The sequence below is a fragment of the Leopardus geoffroyi genome, chromosome B1 (genome assembly GCF_018350155.1).
Source record: "Leopardus geoffroyi isolate Oge1 chromosome B1, O.geoffroyi_Oge1_pat1.0, whole genome shotgun sequence".
NCBI classification, from domain to species: Eukaryota; Metazoa; Chordata; class Mammalia; order Carnivora; family Felidae; genus Leopardus; species Leopardus geoffroyi.
This window is the reverse complement of record NC_059327.1, coordinates 49893898-49910121: the sequence shown is the minus strand read 5'-3', so window position 1 is coordinate 49910121 and position 16224 is coordinate 49893898. Positions and strand designations below refer to the sequence as shown.

Below are 16224 nucleotides of genomic sequence, written 5' to 3'. Positions count from 1 at the left end.
CCCAGAAATGGACCCAGGCGAGGCTGCCCACATCCATGTGTGTTTACAACATCACCCAGGTTCAAGTGCGAAGGCTGCACCAAGACCAAACCACACAGCCCATGGCCTTCTGCTGGCAGGGGCCCCAGCTGTGGCTCCCTGGAATCAGGTAGCACCTTCTCTTGGGTCACTCTTCCATTCCTGCAGAGGAAAATCACAAAGGACCTCCAGGCTGCTTGAGTTAAAGTCTCCATTTATTTTTTTCTTTTTTTACAAAAATCCAACATAAGACCATTGTGCTCATGACTGGAAAAAGGGTGGGGCGGATGGACACGGCATGGACATCAAAGAGCTTCCCCCTTCAACATATCATCATTTCAAAGCGGGAGCTCCCTGAGCACACACACAGGCAGCTCCTGCACAGACCACTCCACCTGCCAACACAGGACCCCGGTGACCACGAGCCGGCCCGGCCTGAGGAGCAGTCCGCACCAGACAGACAACCACTGCCAGGAGTGCAAAGGCTCAGGACGGCCTGATGAGCACCTTGGGGAGGCTCTCACTTAGGTGAATGTCCCTCATGGTGAAAAGCGAACTGGCTACCTGGGGACAAGGATGTCCTGGGCCCTGGGTGCAAAGACTAGGCAACAAGGTGTTACCTACAGACAGCTGGGGAAACCCATGTGAGCGGTTTTCGTCTTCCAAACGAGTCACAGTTACATGGTAGAGATGACATCTGTGTTTCCCAAGGTGACCTATCAGCATCAAAGGCATTTGAAGCACGGAGCTGGGCCTCCCCCTAACCCACCTTACAAAAAGCAGCAGCCACTCACTCTCCAGTAGCACCTAACCAAGCAACATAAAAGGTCTGACTGCCCCACCTCTTGCTACTGAGGAGTGTCCCTTAAGAACATGGCCAGTGTCCACCAGGGCCTGCTGTTCGGAGTCCTTCAGGTTAGTGTTCCATTCAAGTCAAAACAGTGCTCGCCTTGTCAGGGGCTCTGACATCCTAGTCCTTCTGCAGTATGCTTTGATGTCATCCATAATCTCAGACCACTCAGCTACTCCTGGATCCACCAAGAGCATTCAGGGACCAAAAAACCTGGCTCCAATATATGGGGGTCCTAACACAGACTGCTCTTTTCTACCCAGGTCCCACTAAAAGTCAGTTTATGAGTTCCTCACATTAAAATAAACAAGATAAAAATAGCAGCCACATATATAGCTCAAAACACCACACTCTTTGGCTCCCCGGAGGGAAGAAGGCTACCACTAAAAAGGATAAAGTCAGGAGTCAAGAAAAGGGTAGTTAGAAAGCTAGGATGCAGGGAGTCTGGACCCCTTTGCTGGGTTGCTGAGAAGCTGAATTGAATTTCCTGGGTAGCTGCCTCTGTGGAAGAGCCAGTGGGATGCCAGTGGGAACGTCTGGACGACACAAGTCCCAGGCGCAGCCCTGGTCTTGTCTGCCAAGAAGGAGAGGTCCCTTAGGTCCAGCTAGCCCTCCAGCTGGATGGGATCTATACGGGACAGAGTCTGGCTTCGAAATGATATTTGAAGAGACCCACTGATACAGACATGTCAGAGGAGAACGTGCCCCCAAGAAATAGAAGCACAGGGTGTCAAGGTCTGGGGAAGACGGAACTGGCTTAAGGCATGTGCATGACCAGGACAGACCTGAGCTTTTGTCCAGCTGTGGGAAACCACCTATATTCAACTTCACTGAAAGAAAGTGGGGTCCAGAAAAATGGTACAAGCCATGGGCTAAATCCCTGCCAAATGCCTCTAATACCCTCTTCCATTCCCCTACTGCCACTACCACCAAAAAAAAAAAAAATAAAAAAAAAATAGCTTATTTCCATTTCAGCCCAAGGAATAGAAATGTAAACCTGGAGTGAAAGTGGTAATGTGGGTACAAATGCCTGTGAAATCTCAGGCTGGACTGGAGCCTAACTTAACAAATTAGATCTTCCTATCGTTCTGGCACATACCAAACTTCAAGGGGTCCTGGAACCAACCTGGCATTGGGGACCTAAAAACTACAGGTAACATAGGGTACAGGTCCAGACAAAGGCGGAGGGGAAGGTGAATTTCACCAAGGTATTTATCCCAAGGCAGGCGCCTTGCTGTAAGACTTCCCGGCCAGCCGGGTGGGGATCCGCAAAAGACGCTCACTCATTCTATGCCAGAGAGAGGAGGCCAACCCGCAAACCACTGCAGATCACACCTGGAAGTGCCTGCCAGTTCTCTGTTCTCTTACACAAGAGATAACTTTCAGGAAAGCCTGAAGCCAAAGCACAACATGTGTTTTAAAAGGAGGGCTGAACAAAAAGAGCCATCTGGGAGAGCTGTCTTCAGGTCTCACTCCTTCCTCATTCTTCTTTCCAACAGGGGAGAGAATGGGGGCGCAGGGACAAGTTCTGGGACAGCACGGCCTAACGATGAATCCTTGAAACCACTGAATCCAGCACAGGGAAGCTCCGCTGTTCCCAGAGGTGCAGGTCCTCCCCACGGACTCAAGCGACAGGAAGATGCGAGTTCCAGATCGCCGGGTGGCAACAGATGGGGGAAGGAACAAACCGACACGGCTTATCTCGTCAAGCCTGGCCTTTTTGTTTCTGCACAATGATGCCCTGGGGAGTGTGGAGATGATCCTTAAGGATGAGCTAGATACCATGAGGCCAGGATCCGTCTCCACCAACATACAGAACATCAGAAGACCTGATGGGTCCCTCACTTTGTGAAACAGGCAGAAATTTCAAACTCCCCCCCCCCCAAATATATATATATATATATGTATATGTATATGTATATGTATGTGAGTGTGTGTGTGCATCTATATACATATATACACACATATATATGTATATATACACACACATATATATAAATAAGCCTTGAATGGCAAATCTGAAACTTTTTCCTTTTAAATAATAATAATAGCTGTTACTGAATTTAAAAATCACAAACCAGCTTCCTGGGCTTATGAACTGCGTGAGTGACTCTCCGGAGTCCCCATGGTCCTCAGTGTAAGCTATCAGTCAGTGCCCTGTATAGGGAACCCCGGTGTCCTTGGACCAGGGTTCCAGGCCCAGTGTGGCCGACTTTAAGAGAAAGAAGGCTATTTCCTTTCCATTCTTCCTGCCACCTCTCCCAGCAGAGGGCGTGGGCCACCCACCCAGCGGATGTCCCTGAGGTCCTTCAATGTCTAGGAACCTTAGGAGCCATCTCCCCCTCTCTGCTCATCCTCTCCCTAAAACTTGCAATGCCCCTAGATGAACTTGAAGCACTTGGTCTTGTCGTGGGGCAGGCGGGTTTTGAAGAGCACAGAGTCCACCCTGAATTGAGTGTACAGCAGGGGCATATAGCCATACACCTTGACAAAAAAGTTGATACATTTGTGCCGCTCATGAAAGTGGGAATCATCGTGTGACAGGGCCTGAGGGCATCCTGGGCATCGGAAAGTCCACCGAGAGGTCACCTGGGAATAGGGAAGAAAGAGCAAACAGAGTGAGCATCGCAGGTGCTAGTACAACAGAAATCCTGCAGCTTAACCAATCCGATGCTTCCAATTTCCCAGGGAAGACAGTGACCCTGGGTGGCCACATTCACCCACAGAGCACGTCAGGAGCCACAGCCCAGGCTCTCTTTCTGTCACATATGTATCTATATCATTGAAAAGGGTGCTCTTTCCAAATAACCTGAACTGTAGATACCAAAAGCCTTATAATGTTTAGTATTGTCTCAGTAACTCCACCTGTAGTATTTATCTTGGTTGCACAGCAAGACGTAGGTATGAGATGGTTCATTTCATCAATGTTTTGCAATAGCAAGATAATAGAAAAGTACCCATCAAAAGGGGACTATTTAAATAATTATAAAATACTACACATCCATTAAAAAGAGGCTTAGGGGGACACCTGGGTGGCTCAGTCAGTTAAGTCAGACTTCAGCTCAGGTCATGATCTCCCAGCACACATGAGTTCGAGCCCGGCAACAGGCTCTGTGCTGACAGCTCAGAGCCTGGAGTCTGCTTCAGATTCTGTGTCTCCCTCTCTCTCTGCTCCTCGCCCGCTCCCACTTTATCTCTCTCTCTCAAAAATAAACATTAAAAAAATGTTTACAAAAAAAGAGGTTTAGGAAAATTATAAAGGCATGGAAAAGTGGTTATACAGCAGTAGTTACGATGATGCCCATGAAATTTCAAGAAATTAGAAAGCATAATAAATAATTTAACAGCTTCAAGATCAGCAATGTGGCAGACCAAATGACATAAGAACACCCTCAGCACAGAGTACCTGAAAATTCAGTATGAACTATATACACTATCTCTTTAAATGTATGGCCAAGCTCATAATGAAAGAAAGGAGATGAAATGTCAGGAAAGAAGTGAAATCCTCAGAGGCCAAAATAATGAAAAAGTCTGAATCCAATGAGATAGCCAGGAGCTTTGGATTTTAATGGGCTGGGGAGGCAAGAGCTACAAAACCTTACTGGAGACTTTTTTACACAACAGGACCCAATGGAAGGCTGCATGGGTTGGAGGCAGCTCCACAGAAAGCTGTTTTCTTCCCAGTCTTAGCTCTAAGTGGAAGAGGAAACATCACCTGTGAGAATGTATAACCAACCACATGCTAGCCCTCACACACCTGAGTTATGTTACCTGTGTGTCCTGAAAAGCCCCAAGATGCTAATTTAGCTTCAACAGGTCTCAAGGTATTGACCCCAGGTGCATGGAAGAAGCAAATCCTCTCTGGCATAAATGCAGGCCTCCTTCCTACAAATGCCATAAGTAAAATCCCAAAGAATATGATTTCACAATCAAAAGTCACACACAAGAAAAGGGAATGAGCCACATGAGGGAAAATCTGCAGAAACAAACAACAGAATTAGACTCCAAAACCCTGTAAAATCACAAAACCCAAAACCCTGCAAAAATGCAGGATTATCAGATGGTTACTAGGACAATAAATGTTTATACGTGCAAGGAAATTTTGCAAGATTACTTAAGGTTTGATAAAGAAAAAAGGGATTATCAAAACAGTCCTAGAGACTATGAAAAAGAACCAAATAGAATAGGAATGAAAAGCATACTGAATTCAATCAATGGATGGGTGTGAAGAGAAGGTCAGTGATGAAAAGTATAATAAAATTATTATAAATAGAAAATATCAACTAAAAGCTTTAAAAAATACGAAAGCAAGACTGAGAGACATGGAGAGGAGATATTGTATGACTCCATTTATATAAAGTTCAAAAAAGGCAAAGCTGATCCTGCAACAGAAAAAAAAGACCCTGACTCACTACCATTCCCTGGCTGAACTCTCAGGCCTGCTGGGAGCTGCTCCCACCCACCCCTGTCTGTGGGAGCCGGGCCTCTCTTCGCCCTGCCCTCCCTCCAGGGCGGGTGGTATGGGAGAATGACTAAGGAACAAGGAGAAAGATGCTCAACCTAATAATCAGGCAAGTGTAAATTAAGACAATGGGATACAGTTTATACCTATCAAGTAGGCAAAAATGAAAGTTTAACAGTACCAAATGTTAATAAAGATGTGTAGGAACTGCAACTATTATACAGTGTGGGTGAGAATATCCATTGGTACATCTGTTTTGAAGATAGTTTGGCATAATCAAGTATAACCGAAGGTACAGGTAGCCATGACCCAGCAGAAGAGGAATGAACAGGGTGATACACGGATCTACTCCATTTGTTTCTTTTTTAAAAAAGGAAGAAAAATATATAATCTGAAACAAATAGGGCAAATGTCAATATTTGGCAAAAGTGCTGGGTACGCATGTTTGTTATATTCTTCCCTTTTTAAAAACATTTCATTCTGGGGCGCCTGGGTGGCGCAGTCGGTTAAGCGTCCGACTTCAGCCAGGTCACGATCTCGCGGTCTGTGAGTTCGAGCCCTGCGTCAGGCTCTGGGCTGATGGCTCAGAGCCTGGAGCCTGTTTCCAATTCTGTGTCTCCCTCTCTCTCTGCCCCTCCCCCGTTCATGCTCTGTCTCTCTCTGTCCCAAAAATAAATAAACGTTGAAAAAAAAAAAAATTTTTTTTTAAAATAAAAAAAAAAACATTTCATTCACATATTGTCAACCAGTAGTAAATAGCAAGCGTTCCATATATATATGTGTGTGTGTGTGTGTGTGTGTGTGTGTGTGTGTGTGTGTGTGTGTATAATAAGCATTTTATTCATATATGTACAGATGTATCTGATTCTCTGCCTTTGACAGGCCCAACGGTTCTTCACTCCTTTTCACGTGAGTGATAAAACACAAGCCTCTGGAAGGATGAAATTAACAGCATCCCAGCCAAGGGAGCTCCAGTGACACCTTACATGCTTGCCACTCTCATTTTAGTTCCCCCTTCCTGTCTTATAATAAGCCCAACTATACAGTGAAAGAAAAGTCTGTTACATAAACACTAAAAACATGTTATTTTTAGGTTACCTAGTCCACAATACTGCCAGAACCAGAAAATTTACTGTGAACTTTTTAAAAAGCAGACTACAAAAAAATACATATTTAAAAAAAATAAAAATAAAAAGGCTACCACCACAGACAACCAAAAAAAAATATGACAAAAGGCTTGAGTAATTTTTATTTATGAACAGATATTTTAACAAATAATTTAAAAATTATTATTACTAATATAAATTGAGGGAAGAAATTAAGCTTAAATTACTCATCCCATAATTTTTAGCTAACAAGTAAACATCACATATAGCCAATCATAGCTGTCAGCGCACAAGTCTCCAGAGTTGAACCGGGTGAGCAGTGGTCAGTGCTCCGAGGTGCTGCTCACCACACAGCCAAAAGTCTGAGGGGGTCAGGACTTCTACAGAGGTGGTCCCTGTGAAGGAGCCCACCAGGCCCCCCCCACTTCCCAGTTCTCACAGGATCCTTGTTGTGTACAGGAAGTAGCGAGTTACCACTTTTTCCACCACCCTCACTGAAACAGGAGATGGGTGTCAAGAATTCATCAAAAGGGGCGCCTGGGTTGTTTAAGTGTCTGACTTCAGTTCAGGTCATGATCTCGTGGTTCATGAGTTCAAGCCCCGTGTTAGCCTCTGTGCTGGTATCTCAGAGCCTGGAGCCTGCTTCGGATTCTGTCTCCCTCTCTCTCTGCCCCTCCCCCACTCATTCTCCCTCCCTCCCTCCCTCCCTGTCTCTCAAAAATAAATAAACATTTAAAAAAAAAAAAGGATTCGTCAAGAGAAGGATATTATCAAACAGCATCTATGTCCAGTATTCTACTCTGTTCTCCCTATACCTGAAAATCTTCCTCCTCATCCCAGACACCATCTAACCACAGAGAAGCCCCTAACCCTGCAAATGATCCCATTTGACACAAAAAGATATTTTATATTGTTCTCACTAAAGCAGTGGTTTCTAACTATGTGCCCCACCAGTAAAAATAAATTTGAGACAGCAACCCCAGTGCATTTATAAAATACATTTCTATACATTTTGGGATATGTATTTATATATTATAAAACACTGTATTATGTAACAAAACAAAGGAATTTAGAAACATGAAGCAACAGCTGTACTATAAAATGAAGTTTGAACTTTTAACACTTAACCAATACTATAGATTATATTTTATGTGGGAACATTCAGTCTAAGAGAAGTATTAGTGTCAGGCATAGTAACAGAAAGGAAAGCCCTTCAACAGATGGTGAGACTCTCTTATTACCAGAGAATTAAGATACGTACTTATGCTTTCTACCTCTACTTCCTTATCACTCTCTACTTCCATTTTAATTCCTGCTGGGCTTTTAAATCCTTTATTTTTTTTTAATGTTTATTTATTTATTTTTGAGAGAGAGAGAGAGAGAGAGTGTGTGTGTGTGTGTGTGTGTGTGTGTGTGTGTGAAGTGGAGCAGAGAGAGAGGGAGACAGAGAGTCCCAAGTAGGTTCCTGCTGTCAGTGCAGAGACCCACATGGGGCTTGAACTCATGAACTGTGAGATCGTGACCTGAGCTGAAGTCAGATGCTTAACCAACTGAACCACCCAGGTGCCCCTTAAGCCCTTTATTCTGAATGAAGCTTATTTACATTCTAGATCTTCTCCTCCTTGAATGAAAACAGTACATTTTTCAAAGCAATAATATGAAACGAATTCCTTATTCTTTATTTAGTCAATATTGTTAAAATATTAACATTTTATTATTATTTATTATACTTTTTGTGGGGGTGGGGGAGAGAGCACAAGCGGGAGAGAGAGGGAGAGAGGGAGAGAGGGAGGGAGGGAGGGAGGGAGAGAGAGAGGGAGGGAGAGAGAGAGAGAGAGAGAGAGAATGAGAATCTCAAGCAGGCGTCACAGCACAGAGCCTGACGAGAAGCTGGATCCCACGACCCTGAGTTCATGACCTGAGTCAAAATCAAGAGTCGGATGCTCAAATGACTGAGCCACCCAGGAGCACCTACAATATTAACATTTTTCAAAGAACACTGCTAATCGTATAAAACAGTCATACCTGCTTAATCATAACAAGGGAGAGAATATAGTTTGATAGTGAAAATTTGAAGTAGTTAAAGGGAAAAAAAGAATTACTATTTTAGAACATAAAATAGCACATATACCTAATACTATTAAAATTAGGTAAATTAATTGAAATATTTAGCTCAAACTGGTTCTATACTATTAAGTAAATCACTGGACTCAGAATTTGAAGGAATTAACTTAAGAATTTGAAGACATTCTTAATTTATTGAGCTTTTGACTTAAAAAAGTCATCCTAATCTTGAACTCTTCTTATATTCTCACAGAACTGAGAAAATTCACAGAGAATACTTATTTTTCAAGTTTTTACTTGGTAAGGATCATGTATACCAAGTGCAAATTATTTGTGTCTAACTCTCTACACTGAAGAGATGGTTTGGCTCATGAAACACTGGCCTAATATGGTAGACAAACACGCTTTAATAAGGATGAAAAATTCATCATGTCTGTGAGTGCTTCAGGTGACTGATGATATTATTAGGTACCTAATCACTCAGATACTTTAAATTTTCATGGATAATGTCTTCTGATCTACTAGGGAAGTATAAATAGAAGCATACATCTTGGATGAAGTTTAGTCCCTGGTCACATAAGAAAGGATGAAGAAAGAAAAGAAAATTGCACCAATCATTAATTTCTGAGAACCCTGTCTCTTTAGCTTAACGTTTATAAGGAAGTGTGCTTTTTATCTGTTTAACATCACATAAAATGAAAACAAAGATTTTCATTTAATATTTAATTAGTTTAGTATCTATCACTGCACCTGGGAAACATACTATACTTTTATATAAGTAATTGTAATGACTATTATTCACAGTTTAAAAAAAAATTTTGGTGCACTGTTTTGCTAATTATTTTTCTCTTGTGAGGCTTTAGCAGAAGGCCCAGGAATAGAAAAAAAAACTATGGAGTAATCCGGAGTTAAGTTATAATGCTGAGCCATACTTGGGAAAAGGTTTGATTAGGCAAATGAATGCATAAGGCCTCCGATTGCTTTTCTTTCTTTCCTTTTATGCTTTGTTGCATGGACCCAAGGTCCTCTGTTTACCACTCTGCTACCACTACAGATATGACTGGAGTATCATTAGCATATGCTGGTGGTTACTTCGTCTATAACTTACCTTCAAAATATAAGAGGAATGAAATATCCGCCCAATTATTATTAATTAATACGTGAAGGTAAACTTATTATTTTATAAAATTAAATAATATGCCTCTTAAACAATAAAGACAACAGGATCTTAATCAGCTTTTTAATTTTTAACCTCAAGGACAGCAGGTGTGAATCCATAACATAAATACTGACAGAACAGTTATAAATACTATTAGTTTGAACTGACAAACAGATTCTCAAATATTAACTGCTGCAAGGTCCTTACCAGGCCGACCCTCATCCCTACCAGAAGAGCTTTCACTTGTCTGAACCTGCGATGATGACATAAAAGGTTATGTAACCAGTCTCTCTGTGCACAGAGTATGAAGTTATTATATTCTGGTCAAATCTATTCACTAACTCAAAGACAAAAACAGAATTCAAATTTCTACAATCCAGAAGGTACTGATGATTTGTTTTTGAGTAAATGCCTTTCATACCACTACTTATGTGCCAGGCACTATTCTTTTTTTTTTTTTTTTTTTTTAATTTTTTTTTTCAACGTTTATTCATTTTTGGGACAGAGAGAGACAGAGCATGAATGGGGGAGGGGCAGAGAGAGAGGGAGACACAGAATCAGAAACAGGCTCCAGGCTCTGAGCCATCAGCCCAGAGCCTGACGCGGGGCTCGAACTCACGGACCACGAGATCGTGACCTGGTTGAAGTCGGACGCTCAACCGACTGCGCCACCCAGGCGCCCCAACTATTCTTAGAGCTTTACGTATGTTAACACAGAAACCTTACATTTTTTATGCCATGGATCTATGGAAAAGTTAGTAACTACCATAATTTCAAAGCAATGGTGAACATAAATAATACTTCAAGATGCAGCAACAAATGTAATGTGATATGAAAATATCTGTCAGTTCTATTGGTGACAAATCAGTTACTGTAAATACTCTTAGGAACTGTAGCATGTTTGATAACTGATGGAAATGCTAACTCCAGTTAGAGATTAGTGAAAATTAAAGATGTAACATTTTCCCCATCCAAGTTCCAAACCCTCCAGGTTCTGTCCATTTACGCCTTAGCGGCAGAGAGCCCCTGTATGAACAACTCACTTAACTCTGCAACAACTGCAGATGAGGACTCTGAGGTACGGTTCATTACCTATTGCACTACCGCAAAATAAGTGACTCAAGTACACATGCACCCCCAGTTCCAGAAGTCCTGGCACCCTCACCTTGATGGGGGGTTTCCGAGTGATGTGGGAGACAAGGAAGTTCATGGCAATGTCCTCACAGTTGATGTATTCATCCACCATATCTCGGATGGCCTGGGGCATCACGTAAGAATACAGGTAGGCATAATACTGTCAGGGGTAAAAAAAGAATCACATACTCTGTTAGAGGCCACAGTTCTTTGGATTTCAGCAAAAACATACATGGATCTAGGAGCTGTTAGGAAGTGTAGTGGGGGGGGAGGGCTGGGTGTGACAATCATTAGTGGAATCGCTACTGGCATTTATTTAGGGGGTTGCGGCCAAGGATGCTAAACATCCTACAAGGCAGATCTTCTGCAATAATAAATAATTTTCCCACCCAAATCGCCATTATCACCCCACTTTGAGGATCAAAAGTTCATTTTACAACAATATAAAGAGTTTTTCAAATTAGGTCAGACAGTGGTTCAGTTGAACATTCTGTGACAACGACAATAAGGGATAAGTGAGGGGGAAAGCCTGGTTATTGAGCCATAAAACATCCAATCCCTCAGTTCCTCTACATATGGATTCTAGAATCTGATTATTTCTCAACCATTGCCATAGGCTACTCCCTGCTCCAAGCCACCATCATTTCTTGCCTGGATTATTCATACTGTCCCCTAAACAGTTTCCCTGCTGTCATATTTTCTTCCCTACAGTCCGTTCTATGCACAGCAGGGTGATCATGTTCAAACACAAGTCCAAACATGCCAGTCCAAAACCCTTCAACAGCTTTTCATTTCACTCAGAGTAAAAGCCTACTTTCTTTCTTTTTTTTTTTTTTAATGTTTTATTTTATTTTTGAGAGAGAGAGTGACAAAGTGAGAGCAGGGGAAGGGCAGAGAGAGAGGGAGACACAGAATCTGAAGCAGGCTCCAGGCTCCGAGCTGTCAGCACAGAGCCTGACACGGGGCTCAAACCCACGAACCACAAGATCATGACCCGAGCTGAAGTCAGATGCTTAACCGAATGAACTACCCAGGCGCCCCAAGGTCTACATTCTGAAAATTGTCCTGAAAGGCCCAGAAAATGATGTGCGAAAGCTGGCTCACACCTGCTAATGAATATCAATTGCTAACCAAGAATTTTGTGAGACTGTTTAAGAATTCTGTGAGCATGTTATGAAAAATAGCTATTATTAAAAATATAATCACATAAACTTAAAATTAAATAAGTTATATTAAAACCAATAAATACCTAAAGCACATCCCTTAATTAGCTTACTATTATTTATTACATTTTACTGTTATCTTGAGGTTGTTTATATCTACCATATCTGGATGGTGAAAATACTATATAATGGTGCAGAACTGCCCATCCCTTCCTAACTTCAATTTCAGTGACTCATGTCCATAGCTTGAAATCAGTCGCAGCAAGAATACTTATACCACAGAAAAGGACAAATGCTATAAAACAAGGCAATTATTAATTATGATGTGTTGCAATGTGCTAATGATGAATGAATAGGTAAGGTGCCCAGTAAAATGGATTTATATATTTTATTACCTTAAATAGTTAGAATCTATGTAGTGAAATAATGATAATAAAATTTTTGTACCACATAGTGGTTTGCTGGTTATCTTACGGCAAAGTACTTAAGTGAACTTAAAAGATGAATTATACATTTTTCTTTTATAGAAAGACAGATGATTAAAATTTGCTGACTCTTTATTTTTTTTAAGTGTTATTTATTTTGAGAGAGAGAGAGAAAGAGAGAGCAAGTGAGGTGCACAGTGACAGGGAGACAGAGAATCCCAAGCAGGCTCTTTGATGTTAATGCCGAGCCCGAAGTAGGGCTTGATCTCACAAAATAAAAGATTCTGATCTGACCCAAAATCAAGAGTGGGATGCTTAACTGACTGAGCCACCCAAGTGCCTGTCGACCCTTTAAATGGACAGTGGCTGCCATTAGTGTGCAAATGAGAACATAGGTAGAGAACATAATCCATATCCTCAACAAGGGAAGGTGACATGAAAACAAGAAGAAAGAACTGTCTTCTTTTAAAAATATGGAGAAGAGAATAGCCAAAGTAATTTTGAAGAAGAAGACCAAAGCAGGAGGCATCACAATCCCAGACTTTAGCCTCTACTACAAAGCTGTCATTATCAAGACAGCATGGTATTGGCACAAAAACAGACACATAGACCAATGGAATAGAATAGAAACCCCAGAACTAGACCCACAAATGTATGGCCAACTAATCTTTGACAAAGCAGGAAAGAACATCCAATGGAAAAAAGACAGTCTCTTTAACAAATGGTGCTGGGAGAACTGGATAGCAACATGCAGAAGATTGAAACTAGACCACTTTCTCACACCATTCACAAAAATAAACTCAAAATGGATAAAGGACCCGAATGTGAGACAGGAAACCATCAAAACCCTAGAGAAGAAAGCAGGAAAAGACCTCTCTGACCTCAGCCGTAGCAATCTCTTACTTGACACATCCCCAAAGGCAAGGGAATTAAAAGCAAAAATGAACTACTGGGACCTTATGAAGATAAAAAGCTTCTGCACAGCGAAGGAAACAACCAACAAAACTAAAAGGCAACCAACGGAATGGGAAAAGATATTTGCAAATGACATATCGGACAAAGGGCTAGGATCCAAAATCTATAAAGAGCACACCAAACTCCACACCCAAAAAACAAATAACCCAGTGAAGAAATGGGCAGAAAACATGAATAGACACTTCTCTAAAGAAGACATCCAGATGGCCAACAGGCATGTGAAAAGATGCTCAACGGTGCTCCTCATCAGGGAAATACAAATCAAAACCACACTCAGATATCACCTCACGCCAGTCAGAGTGGCCAAAATGAACAAATCAGGAGACTATAGATGCTGGCGAGGATGTGGAGAAACGGGAACCCTCTTGCACTGTTGGTGGGAATGCAAATTGGTGCAGCCACTCTGGAAAACAGTGTGGAGGTTCCTCAAAAAATTAAAAATAGACCTACCCTATGACCCAGCAATAGCACTGCTAGGAATTTACCCAAGGGATACAGGAGTACTGATGCATAGGGGCACTTGTACCCCAATGTTTATAGCAGCACTCTCAACAATAGCCAAATTGTGGAAAGAGCCTAAATGTCCATCAACTGATGAATGGATAAAAAAAATTGTGGTTTATATACACAATGGAGTACTACATGGCAATGAGAAAGAATGAAATATGGCCCTTTGTAGCAACATGGATGGAACTGGAGAGTGTGATGCTAAGTGAAATAAGCCATACAGAGAAAGACAGATACCATATGGTTTCACTCTTATGTGGATCCTGAGAAACTTAACAGAAACCCATGGGGGAGGGGAAGAAAAAAAAAAAAAAGAGGTTAGAGTGGAAGAGAGCCAAAGCATAAGAGACTCTTAAAAACTGAGAACAAACTGAGGGTTGATGGGGTGGGAGGGAGGGGAGGGTGGGTGATGGGTATTGAGGAGGGCACCTTTTGGGATGAGCACTGGGTGTTGTATGGAAACCAATTTGACAATAAACTTCATATATTGAAAAAATAAAAAAATAAAAATATGGAGAAGACATTATGAACACAAATGTTTAGAAGTATTTCCACCATTATGTGATTATGATTGATGCCATAAATAAACGCTTTCATGTTGTACATTTAAAAAAAATAAAAACTTTGTAGCCTGTTAAAAAATATTTTATTTATTTTTTTTTTTTTTTAATTTTTTTTTTCAACGTTTATTTATTTTGGGGACAGAGAGAGACAGAGCATGAACGGGGGAGGGGCAGAGAGAGAGGGAGACACAGAATCGGAAACAGGCTCCAGGCTCTGAGCCATCAGCCCAGAGCTCGACGCGGGGCTCGAACTCACGGACCGCGAGATCGTGACCTGGCTGAAGTCAGACGCCCAACCGACTGCGCCACCCAGGCGCCCCTAAAAATATTTTAAATGAAAAGTTTCAATGGATTTAGAACCTACTCTAAGAAAAAGTAACACTTTCTCATTAGTTTCCTTAAAAAAAAACAAAAGGCATTTCAGAAGATGAAAATTCTAAGCGGATTTTAACAAAATGCTACCAAATTAGTGGATGAATATCATGACTTAATAAGCCCAGCAATGTGGCATTTCTTACATGGACAGTGACTAAAACCAAGTATCAAAAATATGCTTACTTTAGAAATAGATCTGAGTACCCAAGTGGCTCAGTTGGTTAAGCAGCCAACTTCAGCTCAGGTCATGATCTCACAGATCGTGGGTTCAAGCCCCGCATCAGGCTCTGTGCTGACAGCTCAGAGCCTGGAGCCTGCTTCCAGTTCTGTGTGTGTGTGTCTGTCTGTCTGTCTCTCTGCCCCTCTCCAGCTCATGCTCAGTATCTCTCCCTCAAAAATAAACATTAAAAAAAAAAAAAGAAATAGATCTCTGACTTGCCATAAGACAGTGTCAAATTAAGGTTTTAAAAGATAATACACCTGAAACTAATATAACACTGTATGTTAACTAACTGGAATAAAACAAAAAAAAGGAAAGAAGGAAGGAAGGAGGGAAGGAGGGAGGAAGAAGAATATTCAATCATTTGCTTTCACTAGAATATAAAAATTCAGTAAGAATATCATTTTGAAACTTTATTTCATCTTTATCTCAACATTATAAAAATTTCTGTAAGTACAGTAGTGCATATAAATAAATACACACATATATGAGGTACAGGTTTAAAATTTTTTATTGATTGGTACTTATAAACAGAAAACTTGATTTCTCAAATCAGGGATGACCAACTTCATTGCTTTCAAGGACCAAACAAGTAAGGTAAATAAATAAGTGACACTTTAAAGAAACTGGTGTAAGAAAAATAAAGAGACGTGGGGCAAATAAGTGCATACAAGCCCATAAGCAGGGACAGTGACTACACAGCTTCAGGCAATTGGTGCCAGGCAGGAAGAACACCCACATATGACCTGATCTTCATGTTCACCAAAGTCTAGATGTTTGTGTAAACTTCTCTGGTGTTTAAAACCTGGCAGTGCATGGGATGGCATTAGGGGACTAAATAAACATTTCTGTTAGCCACAGAAGGCTTGAGGGCTGCTACTCTATAACCTTTGCTCTAGATTTTCAAATAGAAAAAAAAAAAACCCTAAGGTTTATAAGTAAATTATTTATTACTTAAAAGTGAAGGGATATGGCTATTGTAACTTTTAAAGAGCAATCAGAATTTGAGAACAGGCAGACTTTTCAGAAGGCAAGTAAATTCTTAAGGTATGAGTAGCAATGCTAAAATTGGTGGCTCTTTCTCAGATGACCAGTAGGAAAATAAATGACTCCAGTTAAGTATGGTTTCTCAGCCGATAGTTTCTAATCCTACTTGCAACTTCTATCCAACCAAAGCCCACCCATGTTTGGAAAATAAGCACA

General features: G+C 41.3%; 1 protein-coding gene across 3 annotated transcripts in view; it reads right to left on the bottom strand.

Annotated features, from left to right (window-relative positions):
- Positions 1–215: 215 nt before the first annotated feature.
- Positions 216–16224, bottom strand: part of EXTL3 (exostosin like glycosyltransferase 3) — a 130729-nt gene continuing 114720 nt past the window's right edge. For all 3 annotated transcript variants that reach the window (XM_045461653.1, XM_045461645.1, XM_045461635.1), the window contains 2 exons: positions 10825–10953; positions 216–3457 (listed from right to left, as the gene is read on the bottom strand). In XM_045461653.1, the coding sequence (XP_045317609.1) occupies positions 3248–3457; positions 10825–10953 (339 nt within the window). In that variant the 3' untranslated portion in view covers positions 216–3247. The remainder of the gene's footprint in view (positions 3458–10824; positions 10954–16224) is intronic.